The sequence below is a fragment of the Mesoplodon bidens genome, assembly GCF_964165515.1.
Source record: "Mesoplodon bidens genome assembly, chromosome: 4".
Lineage (NCBI taxonomy): Eukaryota > Metazoa > Chordata > Mammalia > Artiodactyla > Ziphiidae > Mesoplodon > Mesoplodon bidens.
In genome coordinates, this window is record NC_138160.1 from 52,716,260 (window position 1) to 52,729,817 (window position 13,558).

The 13,558-nt window shown below is 35.2% G+C and overlaps 1 protein-coding gene across 1 annotated transcript in view; it reads right to left on the bottom strand.

The window, feature by feature from the left end:
* Positions 1-698: 698 nt before the first annotated feature.
* Positions 699-13,558, bottom strand: part of SREK1IP1 (SREK1 interacting protein 1) — a 52,745-nt gene continuing 39,885 nt past the window's right edge. The window contains exons 4-5 of the mRNA XM_081233937.1: positions 3,359-3,431; positions 699-998 (exon numbers count right to left, since the gene is read on the bottom strand). Of these exons, the coding sequence (XP_081090063.1) occupies positions 809-998; positions 3,359-3,431 (263 nt within the window). The 3' untranslated portion in view covers positions 699-808. The remainder of the gene's footprint in view (positions 999-3,358; positions 3,432-13,558) is intronic.

Consider the following 13,558-nt stretch of genomic DNA (forward strand, 5'->3'; position numbering starts at 1 on the left):
TTAAGACATGCCAATATGGCATATTTGTAAAACAACCCAGGAGTCTATCTTAAAAATCCTGCCCAACATAGCATCATCTCTATGAGAACTACAAGTAGGCTGAACTAGACTTGTCTTTTTAAGCAAGGAAGAAATATTTTGTTTTAAAACTAAAGAGGCAGGTACTAGAAACTCTGCATCTCAGAAAACAGTGAAATTTTGTTATAAATACTTTCATTATCATCTTCCTGCTGATGCCATTCATTTAAAACGTTCTGGTCAAGGCCAATAAAGCAGCTTCATCTCCTGTGACATCCAAAAAAAGCCAAGGTTTAAAAACAACAGTGAAGAACTTCACTCTCTTTATACATTATCATAGGATATAAAGCTATGAAATTTTTCAGTGTCAAGCGTAAAGCATTATCCCCTACCTCACTTTAACACTGGAAGGTGGACACTTAATTCAGCAGTACTCATTAACTGCTAGGTAGATTGCCTGTGTTGACTGTAGTAAAGCCATTTACAATCAACTTATGAAGTAATAACACTAGCCAGACACACACACAGAGGAATACCAAAAATGATGAGTTTTGTTGCACAAATATCCATACTTGGGGCATGGCTATCAAGTAATAAGACTGATTCAATACTCTATAATCATAGTACATTAAAATACTGCCAGACAGTAATGGTCCCATATATGAAAAAATGTCTATATGGAAAAGGCTCTGATTTATTGCAAAGCATAATTATATAGCAAATTTCAAGGAAAGTCCAATAATTTTCAAAACCAAATTTTTTAATTTAATGGTTCAGGCCAAAGTCTCAGTTACTTTTTGGAGATTTCAGAACTATTAGGGGCAGAGGAATGCTTTTCCTTTTTTCTCTTCTTTTTGTCCTTTTTGTGATGCTTCCCCTTTTTTGACTTACTCTTTTTCTCTTTTTTCTTTTCTTTCTTCTGATATTTTTGTTTCTTTTGTTTTGAAGTGTCCTCTTCAGTGGAGCTGGATGAATAAGACCTATGAGTAATAATGCATGTTGACTGATAATTGTATTTATGGTTGATGGGTACATTTAAATGGAATTTGAACTGCCTTAAATCCTTCTTGGAACAAGGTGGGAGTATAAATATAAAGGAATTCAACAAAATGTGCTTTATATATTTGTATTCTCTTAAAATACTGTATTCAGAGTTTTTGCCACTTAGCCAGAGAAACTAACAAAACAAATGTCTCTGTTCTGCTCAGTTCTAGTTACAAGCTTTAAATTCAGTACGGATGAAATAATTTTTCTCTGATTTTCAGTTTTTCATCCTGTGTACCCTTCAAAATCTTTCTTATAAGGCAAAGAAAATGGCATTTACCAACCCTCATTATATACACAATTCACTTGTGTATATAATAACTTGTTCGCATATTCTCTTAAAAGACCCACAAAGGATACAATTATATAAAAAGGGCTACAGTTGTACCTCTGTATAAATGAATGAAAGCTGAAAGTTAGCAAAATAAAAGCACTTTTGTTTTATTTTATTTTTCAAGTTAAAGTACTTGATTCTTTTACATGCAGAGCGATACAGATGAACACTTGCATTCTGAAATAATTTTCACTAGTTACAGAAAGAATGCTTTTAAATGTATACTCTGTATAAATGATTGAGAATAACTTATCATTATACTTTATTTTTGTTATATTACTCGAATACTAAAATGGGAAAATAAACTGTAGAATTCTTTCCTCTAATGAAAAATAACAAAAAACGAACAAAAAAACCCCAGCTCTCTTAAGAGATGTATAAAAAGATGTGCAACAATATCCAGACCCCAAATATGTGTTGACAAAACAGAAACTGAGTTAATTTAAAATCTAAAAGGCATCCCAGAGATAGCTGAGTGATCTAAACATTAGAAGTTAAAACCCAAACTAAGAAAACCTAAAAGACATACAGTAGAAGGCAAAGTAAACACATGAGACTACAAGGTTGTGTCTGTAGAGTGACTCACTGTGCAAATTCCTTGACTGCCTTCCTTGATCAGGGACTCTCAGCCTCCCCCGTTTCTGTAATATTGTGTTCCTTCCTCTTCCTTGTCCACCTTCTCAGACTCTGGCCATCTCCTGAGCTTATTTTCTCATGTATTCTCTTGCACTCTCTTCAACTCTTTTTCTCAACTCTTGCCTACTTTCCTGTTTAAAGACCTGCTTGACCTCTACATTCTAACCAGCGCTGCTTCTCTGCCTGCACTTTTTTCTTTGGCTTTCTGGACCTGGGTTCTCTTTAAGGCAGAATGTTGCACTTTGGCAGAGCAACCACATCAGGTGGCGTTACCTTTGCTAAGTGTACTTAGGAAAGTTCTTTTAATTTCAGGCCCTGTCTGAGGTGGGTGAGGCCCAAGGTAGAGAGGATTGAGTAAATAATACGTTACTCTAAAACCAGTATGTGAAAATTTGGAAGAAAACAGAAAATCTCACTTCTCCTGTAAGCGATCCATATGTTGTGCTAATGCAAATGATTAAACAATACACTCATCAGACTACACGATACACTGAGTTCTACCTTCCTGTGTTAGTTCTTAAACATTATTAACTCCTAACACCTGAAAGTGAGTTAACTTTTCCAATTTATAAAGTAGCTGAGGGTGTTAGAATGTATATATTACATGCTCTATAAAAACTACAAAGTGACAACACCTGATGTGCAGAACCTACTGTCAGAGAACTAAGGTCCAAGCTAGATATTACTACCTGCTAAATGCCCTAAAAAGTGTCTATATGTACATGTTTATTCTAGTGTAAATGAAAGCTCACTCATGAACCAAGGAAGAAGTTGCCTCTTAAGTCTTTTGATCAATTTCTTTAGCCAGTTGTTGTTAAAAGAGTTGATAGTAAAAATTCATAGGTGGATGATGTGAATTCTGAAAGATCTGAAGGTATTTAGCATGACAAACGAGTATATAAATCCTATTAATAAATTAATTTCTTAGCCATGGCAATGATATTTTGAGAATACAAATATTTAAGCTCCAACTTCATACATATGAGGACAAAACATATATGTGAAGAATTTAGACATATGCCCAATTAAAAACTTAACTGATGTTCTAAAACTTAAAAATTCTAGAATACAAATAGAATACATAAAAGAAGCAGGTGGGGCTGTTATTTATTTATACCTTGATTTGCTCCAAAAAAGAAAATTTAAGGTGGTTGAGTGCTGACTTTATTTTTGATTCCTGACATGAAGGATTTTGTTATTTTACTGAAACAACTGAACACTCTTAAGATAATATTAAATTAACTGGGCTATAACATGAAAAATAAAATTTTATAATCCATCTAGATCCACAGTCCTGTTTTTTAAAAAAAAAAGTTAAAAAAATACCTTTTCCTTTTTTTTTTCAACTTGATTTTCTCTTTGCTTTTTGCTTTTTTCTTCTCCTCTTCTTCATTTATTCCTGTGTGTTGAGGGGAAAGAATCAGGTCACCATCAGTTTATATACTAATATGGTATGTATACATTTTTTGATTTTGGTTGTTGGTTGGTGAATTTCACTGTTGGGATACTGCACTTTTTTTGTAACAATGTCCCCTTTCTTGATTATTTTTACTCATTAAAAACATTATAAAAGTACTATATGCTTTTTTTTTTTTTTTTTCGGCACGCAGGCCTCTCACTGTTGTGGCCTCTCCCGTTGTGGAGCACAGGCTCTGGACACGCAGGCTCAGCGGCCATGGCTCACGGGCCCAGCCGCTCCACGGCATGTGGGATCTTCCCAGACCGGGGCACAAACACATGTCCCCTGCATTGGCAGGCAGACTCTCAACCACTGTGCCACCAGGGAAGCCCACTATATGCTTTTAATACAGATTTCAAATCTACTAAGTACATTAAGTAAAAAATTCAAATATTTCATTTCTAATTCCTAAAGCAAATCAATATCGACAGTTTGGTGGGTACTATTCCAGGCTTTAAGAAACGAAACAATACAATCATGTATAATTTAAAAAATCTTCTTTTTCAAGCAAAATTAGGATCATGAAATCCTAAGGTCATGGGACAATAACCACATTTAATATTTATGTCGTTGGTATCTTGGAAGGAGAGAATACATACTATTCTCTATCTTGTTTATTAAGTACACAATTTGGTGTGTATTCTTCTAGGCTTTCTCTATACATAACCAAATACACACAAACATTCACTTATACAAACATAATTACATGTAAGTCCCAAGTTTTTATTTCATTTGAAAAATGGATTGTGGCATATAATATATAATATTTTCCAACTTATTTCTTTCACTTACACTTTTTTTTGACATTCTTTTATGCTAACACCATTTGCTGAAAAGACTATTCTTTCTATACAAAACCGTCTTTTCACCTCTGTCAAAAATCAATTGAACTTCTGCTTCTAGGAAGATGAAGTAGATGTACTTTTCCTATTCCTCCCATTAATATAACTACAAACCCCAGACATTACAAAAACAAGCATAAGAAGACTGTAAAAGGTGGAAAGACAGACACTAGCTAGGGATCTTGAAATACAGAAAACGACACACTGCTGAGTTCCCTGAAATTTCTTTTTGCTTTATACAGCCCAGACTTACAGCTGAAGAAGCCGGCAACCTGGCAATGTCAACAGGTGCAGACAAAAATACCCCAACAATAGCCTGCTCTCTCTAGCCAAAGGACCAAGAAAGGGACAGCCTAGTGACAGGAAACTTTTAGATAATAACTGCCATTTCCAGCCAAACACCACAGAAAAAAATGGGGCACCACCCCCACCCATGTTACCAAAGGCTGAGTGAAGAACATAGACTTCCCCCTGTGAGTCTGTGAAGAGATATCTCAATCCCCCTTCCTGAGAAGTCTAAGTGGTGAGCCAAACTTTCATCCCCACTGACCAGTAATAAGACCTCCATTACAGTGAACCAAGGAGCCTGGATCTCCAACCCCACCCAGCAGTAACGAGGCACTCCTCCCCTCCACGCTTAAGTATTGTCAGAAGAGACCTAATGAAAGTCAGTGCTTTCACTGTCACCCTGTGGTAACAAGACTACCCTCAACATGGTGTCAGGGGGCACCACACAGGGAGCTGAAATTCCAACCTTCACCCAGCAGTAATAAGAAGCCATGTCCACCTTAGGTTTTGGTGGAGGCTGAGTGGTGAAACTGAACTTTTATTTTCATCTGGCAGGATCAAGTTGGCATCCTCAATTTTCCTTCTGGAGTGGTACCAGAGAAAATCAGATAAAACAAAAGGTTTAAAGAAAAGCCAGAGTTTTATATATGTCCAAATTTCAACTGAAAAGAAATCATCAAATCAAGAACCAGAAAGACCTCTAATTGAATACAAAATTAAACAATAAATGACAACACCACAATGACAGAAATATTAGAATTATCTGAAAAAGATTTCAATGCAGCCATCATAAAAATGCTTCAATGGTCAACTATGAACATGCTTGAAACAAATGAAAAAATAGAAATAACCAAAGAAATAAATTATCCAAAGAGGGCTTCCCTGGTGGCTCAGTGGTTAAGAATCTGCCTGTCAATGCAGAGGAAATGGGTTTGATCCCTGGTCCGGGAAGATCCCACATGGTGCGAAGCAACTAATCCCGTGTGCCACAAATACTAAGCCTGCGCTCTAGAGCCCACGTGTCACAACTGCTGAAGCCCACACGCCTAGAGCCCATGCTCCACAACAAGAGAAGCCACAACAATGAGAAGCCTGTGCACTGCAACAAAGAGTAGCCCCTGCTCGTTGCAACTAGAGAAAGCCCGCACACAGCAACAAAGACCAAACACAGCCAAAAATAAAAACAAATAAATTAATTTTTAAAAAATCCAAGAAGAAACAAATAGAAATTTTAGAACTAAAAATACAATAAACTGAAATAAAAAACTCAGTGGAAGGGCTCAAGAGCTGAATGGAAACACAGAGGAAATAATCACTGAACAGGGAGACAAAACAATATAAATCAACCTATCTGAATGATGGAGAGAAAAAAGACTTAAAAAGAACAGAGCTTCAGAAACCTGTGGGATAACAGCAAAAGAGCTAATATTTATGTCATTAGAATCCTGCAAAGCAAGGATAAAGAAGGCTTAAAAAAAAGGTGCTTGATTAAATAATTGCTGAAAACTTCCTGAATTTGGTAAGAGACATAAACCTACAAATTCAAAATAAACTCAAAGAAATTCATATCAAGACACATCATAATTAAGCTTATGAAAACTAATGACAAAGAAAAAATATTGAAAGCAGTCAGAGAAAAATGATATGTTACTTATAGAAGCAAAACAATTAGAATGAAAGCAGATTTCTTATCAGAAAAGATGGAAGCTAGAAAGAAGTGGAATCCTGGAATCCTCTACCCAGTGAAAATATTCTACAAAAATGAAAAGACAGATGGCTTCACAGGCGAATTCTATCAAACATTTAGAGAACAGCTAACACCCATCCTTCTCAAACTCTTAAAAAATATAGCAGAGGGAGGAATAATCCCAAACTCATGCTACAAGGCTACCATCACCTTGATAACAAAACCAAAGATGTCACAAAGAAAGAAAACTACAGGCCAATAACACTGGTGGACAGAGATGCAAAAATCCTGGACAAAATACTAGGAAACAGAATCCAACAGCACATTAAAAGGATCATACACCATGATTAAGTGGGGTTTACCCCAGGGATGCAAGGATTCTTCAATATATGCAAATAATGTGATACACCACATTAACAAATTGAAGGAGAAAAACCATATAATCATCTCAATAGATGCAGAGAAAGCTTTCGACAAAATTCAACACCCATTTATGATAAAAACTCTCCAGAAAGTAGGCATAGAGGGAACTTACCTCAACATAATAAAGGCCATATATGACAAACCCACAGCCAAAATCATCCTCAATGGTGAAAAACTGAAACCATTTCCACTAAGATCAGGAACAAGACAAGGTTGCCCACTCTCACCACTATCATTCAACATAGTTTTGGAAGTTTTAGCCACAGCAATCAGGTAAGACAAAGAAATAAAAGGAATACAAATCGGAAAAGAAGAAGTAAAGCTGTCACTGTTTGCACATGACACGATACTATACATAGAGAATCCTAAAGGTGTTACCAGAAAACTACTAGAGCTAATCAATGAATCTGGTAAAGTAGCAGGATACAAAATTAATGCACAGCAATCTCTTGCATTCCTATACACTAATGATGAAAAATCTGAAAGTGAAATCAAGCAAACACTCCCATTTACCATTGCAACAAAAAGAATAAAATATCTAGGAGTAAACCTACCTAAGGAGACAAAAGACATGTATGCAGAAAATTATAAGACACTGATGAAAGAAATTAAAGATGATACAAATAGATGAAGAGATATACCATGTTCTTGGATTGGAAGAATCAACATCGTGAAAATGACTATACTACCCAAAGCAATCTACAGAATCAATGCAATCCCTATCAAACTACCACTGGCATTTTTCACAGAACTAGAACAAAAAATCTCACAATTTGTATGCAAACACAAAAGACTCTGAATAGCCAAAGCAATCTTGGGAAAGAAAAACAGAGCTGGAGGAATCAGGCTCCCTGACTTCAGACTATACTACAAAGCTACAGTAATCAAGACTGTATGGTACTGGCACAAAAACAGCAAGATAGATCAATGGAACAGGATAGAAAGCCCAGAGATAAACCCACGCACATATGGTCACCTTATCTTTGATAAAGGAGGCAAGAATATACAGTGGAGAAAAGACAGTCTCTTCAGTAAGTGGTGCTGGGAAAACTGGAGAGCTACATGTAAAAGAATGCAGTTAGAACACTCCCTAACACCATACACAAAAATAAACTTAAAATGGATTAAAGACCTAAATGTAAGGCCAGACACTATTAAACTCTTAGAGGAAAACATAGGCAGAATCCTCCATGACATAAATCACAGCAAGATCCTTTTTGACACACCTCCTAGAGAAATGGAAATAAAAACAAAAATAAACAAATGGGACCTAAAGAAACTTCAAAGCTTTTGCACAGCAAAGGAAACCATAAACAAGATGAAAAGACAACCCTCAGAATGGGAGAAAATATTTGCAAATGAAGCAACTGACAAAGGATTAATCTCCAAAATTTACAAGCAGCTCATGCAGCTCAGTATCAAAAAACCAAACAACCCAATCCAAAAATGGGCAGAAGACCTAAATAGACATTTCTCCAAAGAAGACATACAGATTGTCAACAAACACATGAAAGAATGCTCAACATCATTAATCATTAGAGAAATGCAAATCAAAACTACAATGAGATATCATCTCACACCAGTCAGAATGGCCATCATCAAAAAATCTACAAACAATAAATGCTGGAGAGGGTGTGGAGAAAAGGAAACCCTCTTGCACTGTTGGTAGGAATGTAAATTGGTACAGCCACTATGGAGAACAGTATGGAGGTTCCTTAAAAAACTAAAAAATAGAATTACCATACAAGCCAGCAATCCCACTACTGGGCATATACCCTGAGAAAACCATAATTCAAAAAGAGTCATGTACCACAATGTTCATTGCAGATCTATTTACAATAGCCAGGACATGGAAGCAACCTAAGTGTCCATCATCGAATTAATGGATAAAGAAGATGTGGCACATATATACAATGGAATATTACTCAGCCATAAAAAGAAACGAAACTGAGTTATTTGTAGTGAGGTGGATGGACCTAGAGTCTGTCATACAGAGTGAAGTAAGTCAGAAAGAGAAAAACAAATACTGTATGCTAACATATAGATATGGAATCTAAAAAAAAGAAAAATGGTCATGAGGAACCTAGGGGCAAGACGGGAATAAAGACACAGACCTACTAGAGAATGGACTTGAGGATATGGGGAGGAGGAAGGGTAAGCTGGGACAAAGTGAGAGAGAGGCATGGACATATATACACTACCAAATGTAAAATAGATAGCTAGTGGGAAGCAGCTGCATAGCACAGGGAGATTAGCTCGGTGTTTTGTGACCACCTAGAGGGGTGGGATAGGGAGGGTGGGAGCGAGGGAGAGGAAAGAGGGAATAGATATAGGGATATATGTATATGTATAACTGATTCACTTTGTTATAAAGCAGAAACTAATAAAAAAAATTTTTTTAAAAAGAGGTAAAGTCTTAAATTAATAATATAAACTTCTACCTCAAGAACCTGGGTGGGGGGAGCTAAATAAACCCAAACAAGTATAAGGAAAAAGATAAGAACAAGAATTAATGAAATTGAAAACAGAAGAAAAAATTAAACAAAGAACTGGATCAATAAAACACCACAGATCTCTAATAAGACTGTGAAAGAAGAAAGAGAAGACACAAGTTACTAATATCAGCAATAAAATGGGGATATCACTACAGACCCTGCAGAAATCAAAAGGGTAAGTGAATACTATAAGCAACCCTACAAGCATAAATTTAACAACTTAGACAATATGGACCCCTTTCTCAAAAAACACAAATTGCCACAACTCATCTAATATGATGTAAATAATTTCAATAACCTTATAACTATTAAGACAATTGAATCTGTAATTTAAAAGCTCCTGAAAAGCAAATCTGCAGGCCCAGATGATTACACTGAAAATTTCTACTAAGCATTTAAAGAAGAATTAAGACAAATTTTATATAATCTTATCCAATAAATAGAAGAGAAGGAAACTCTTCTCAATATTCTATGATGCTAATGTTACTCTGATACCAAAATCAGACTAAAATAGTACAAAATTAGAAAACCACAGACTAACATCTCTCATGAACATAGATGCAAATAATCATTAACAGAATATTAGCAAATAGAATTCAGCATTTAATATTTTAAAAAAGGGTTTCCCTGGTGGCGCAGTGGTTGAGAGTCCGCCGGCTGATGCAGGGGATGCGGGTTCGTGCCCTGGTTCGGGAAGATCCCACATGCTGCGGAGAGGCTAGGCCCGTGAGCCATGGCCGCTGAGCCTGCACGTCCGGAGCCTGTGCTCCACAACGGGAGAGGCCACAACAGTGAGAGGTCCGCATACCGCAAAAAAAAAAAAAATTAAAAAAAAAAAAATTAAAAAAGTTATACATTGTGACCAAGTGTGATTTATTCAAGGGATGCAAGGCTGGTTGAATATTCAAAAATCAATTAATGTAATCTACTGTATTAAGGGGCTAAACAAGAAAAATTGTAGGATCATATCAACTGATGCAGAAAATGCATTTGGCAAAATCTGACACCCATTCATGATAAAAACTCTTTAAAAATAGGAATAGAGGGAAACTTCCCCAACTTGATAAAGAGCAGCTACAAAAAAATCTTACAGCTAACCATTAAGGTCTGTATGGTTTTGTCCCCTAGAACTGGAATCCAGGTAAGAATTCACTTCTCACTGCTCTTTTTCAACATAGTGCTATAAGTTCTAGCCATAGCAATAAATCAAGAAAGGAAAACAAAACGCTTACAGATCAAAATGGAAGAAATAAAACTGTTCCTATTTGCAGATGACATGATGGTTTACATAGAAAATTCCAAAGAATCTACCAAAAACTCCTAGAACTAATCAGTGAGTTTAGCAAAGATAAAAGATAAAGTCATTTGTATTTCTATATACTTGTAATGAACATGCAGGCAACGAAATAAAAAAAAATTTATAATTTTTCAAAAAAAATTTATAGGTATAATCCTAAAACTACACAATGCTGAGAAAAGAAATCAAAGATTTAAATAAACAGAGAGACATATTGCATTCATGGGTTGGAATACTCAACACAGTAAAGGTGTCAATTCTCCCCAAATTGATATACATGTTTAAGGCAATGCCTATCAAAATCCCAGAAAGATTCTTTGTAGACATAAACATTATTCTAAAATTTATATGGAAGGGAAAAGAAACTAGAATAGTTGAAACAATTTTGAAAAAGAAGAATAAAGTAGAAAAAATCAGTCCCTCCAACTTTGAGACTTATAGCTACATTAATCAAGACTGGGTGGCGGGATAGATACATAGATCAATGGAACATTACAGACAGCCAAGAAACAAACCCACACGAATAGGTCCAACTTATTTTTGGCAAGAGCACAAAAGCAATTCAGTGGAAGAAAGATAGCCTTTCAATAAACAGTGCTGGAACAACTGGTCATTCTTAAGCAAAATACTAAGTGCTCTAAGTTTCACATTTTATACAATAATCAAATCAAATGGATGATGGACCTAATGTAAAATATAAAACTATAAAAACTTTAGAAAAAAGTAAAGGAGACCAAGAGACAGGCAAAGAGTTACACTTGAAACCAAAGCATAATCTATAAGAGGAAAAATTAATAAATTGGACTTTATCAAAATTAAAAACTATTGTTCTGTGAAACACCTATTAAGAGGATGAAAAGAAAAGCCACATATTGGGATAAATATTTGCAAACCAGGCATCTAAAAAAGGACTAGTATCTAGAATATGTAAAGAACTCAACATTCAACACTATGAAATAATGTTTAACATTATTAGCCATTGGGGAAATATAAATTAAAACTACATTGAGATGTAATTGTACATCATCAAAAAGCTAAGATTTTTATAAAGTGACAAAATCAAATGCTGGTGAGGATGCAGAGAAATGGGGTCACTCATACATGTTTTGGTAGGGATGTAAAATAGTATAGCCACTCTGGAAAACAGTTTGGCAGTTTATTAAGCAACTAAACATGCAACTACCATAAAACTCAGCAATTGTACTCTTGGATAATTATCTCATAGAAATAAAGATTTATGTTTACCCGAATCCTGTTGATAGCAGCTTTATTTATAATAGCCCCAAACTGGAAACAACTCAGATGTCCTTAAATGGGTGAATGCTTAAACTGTGGTATCCATATCATAGACTACTATTCAACAATAAAAAGGAACAAACTATTTATAAATATAGCAACCTGAGTGAATCTCCAGAGAATTACAGCTAGTGAAAAAAATCCAATCTGGAAAAGTATGGTTTCATTTATAAAACATTTTTGAAATTACAGTATTAGAGAAATAGCAAAATTTTGGTTGCCAGAGATTAAGTAAGGACAAGAGGAAAGGTATGGCTATAGAACGGCAATATGAGTGATCCTTGTAGTGTTAGAAATATTGTGTACATTGATTGTATCAAAGTCAATGTCCTGGCTGTGATACTGTAATACAATTTTGGAAGATGAGGGAAATGGGTAAAGGGTACAAGGAATTCTCTGTATTATTTCTTACAGCTGCATATGAATCTACAATTATCTCAAAATAAACAGTTAAAAAAATGAATTGGCCATATATGTATGTTGCTATTCACTTATACTAATCAACTTTTACATCAATACCACATTGTTGGGATTACTTGTAGCTTTACAGAAAGTTTGAAAGTAGGCTGTGTTAATCTTACCAACTTTAGTTCTTTTTCAAAGTATTTTGGCTATTCTAGGTTCTTTACATTTCCACAAGAACTTTAGAATTGACTTGTCAGTGTCTAAAACAGCCTGCTTGAATTTGATTGTGATTAGTTTGAATCTATAAATCAAGTTGGAGAGAACTGACATTTTAATTAATTTATTTTTTAAATTTAATTTTTATTTTATATTGATTTACAATGTTGCATTAGTTTCAGGTGTACAGCAAAGTGATTCAGTTATACATATACATATAGCCATTCTTTTTCAGATTCTTTTCCCATATAGGTTATTACAGAATACTAAGTAGAGTTTCCTGTGCTATACAGTAGGTCCTTGTGATTATTTATTTTAATATATAGTCGTGTGTATGTGTTAGTCCCAAACTCCTAATTTATCTCCCACCCACCTTTCCCCTTTGGTAACCATAAGTATGTTTTCCAAGTCTGTGAGTCTGTTTCTGTTTTGTAAATAAGTTCACCTGTATCATCTTTTTAGATTCCACATATAAGTGATATATGTCTTTGTCTAACTTATTTCACTTAGTATGATAATCTCTAGGTCCATCCATGTTGCTGCAAATGGCATTATTTCATTCTTTTTTATGGCAGAGTAACATTCCATTGTATATATGTACCACATCTTCTTTATCCATTCTGCTGTCAATGGACATTTAGGCTGTTTCCATGTCTCGGCTATTGTAAATAGTGTTGCAGTGAACACTGGGGTGCATGTATCTTTTCAAATTATGTTTTTTTCTGGATATATGCCCAGGAGTGGGACTGCTGGATCATGTGGCAGCTCTAGTTTTAGTTGGAACCTCCATACTATTCTCCATAGTGGCTGTACCAATTTACATTCCCACCAACAGTGTAGGAGCGTTCCCTTTTCTCCACACCCTCTCCAGCATTTATTGTTTGTAGACTTTTTGATGATGGCCATTCTGACTAGTGTGAGGTGATACCTCACTGTAGTTTTGATTTGCATTTCTCTAAAAATTAGTGATGTTGAGCATATTTTCATGTGCCTGTTGGCCACCTATATGACTTCTTTGGAGAAATGTCTATTTAGATCTTCTGACCATTTTTTGACTGGGTTGTTTTTTTTGATATTGAGCTACATGAGCTGTTAGTATATTTTGGAGAGTAATCCTT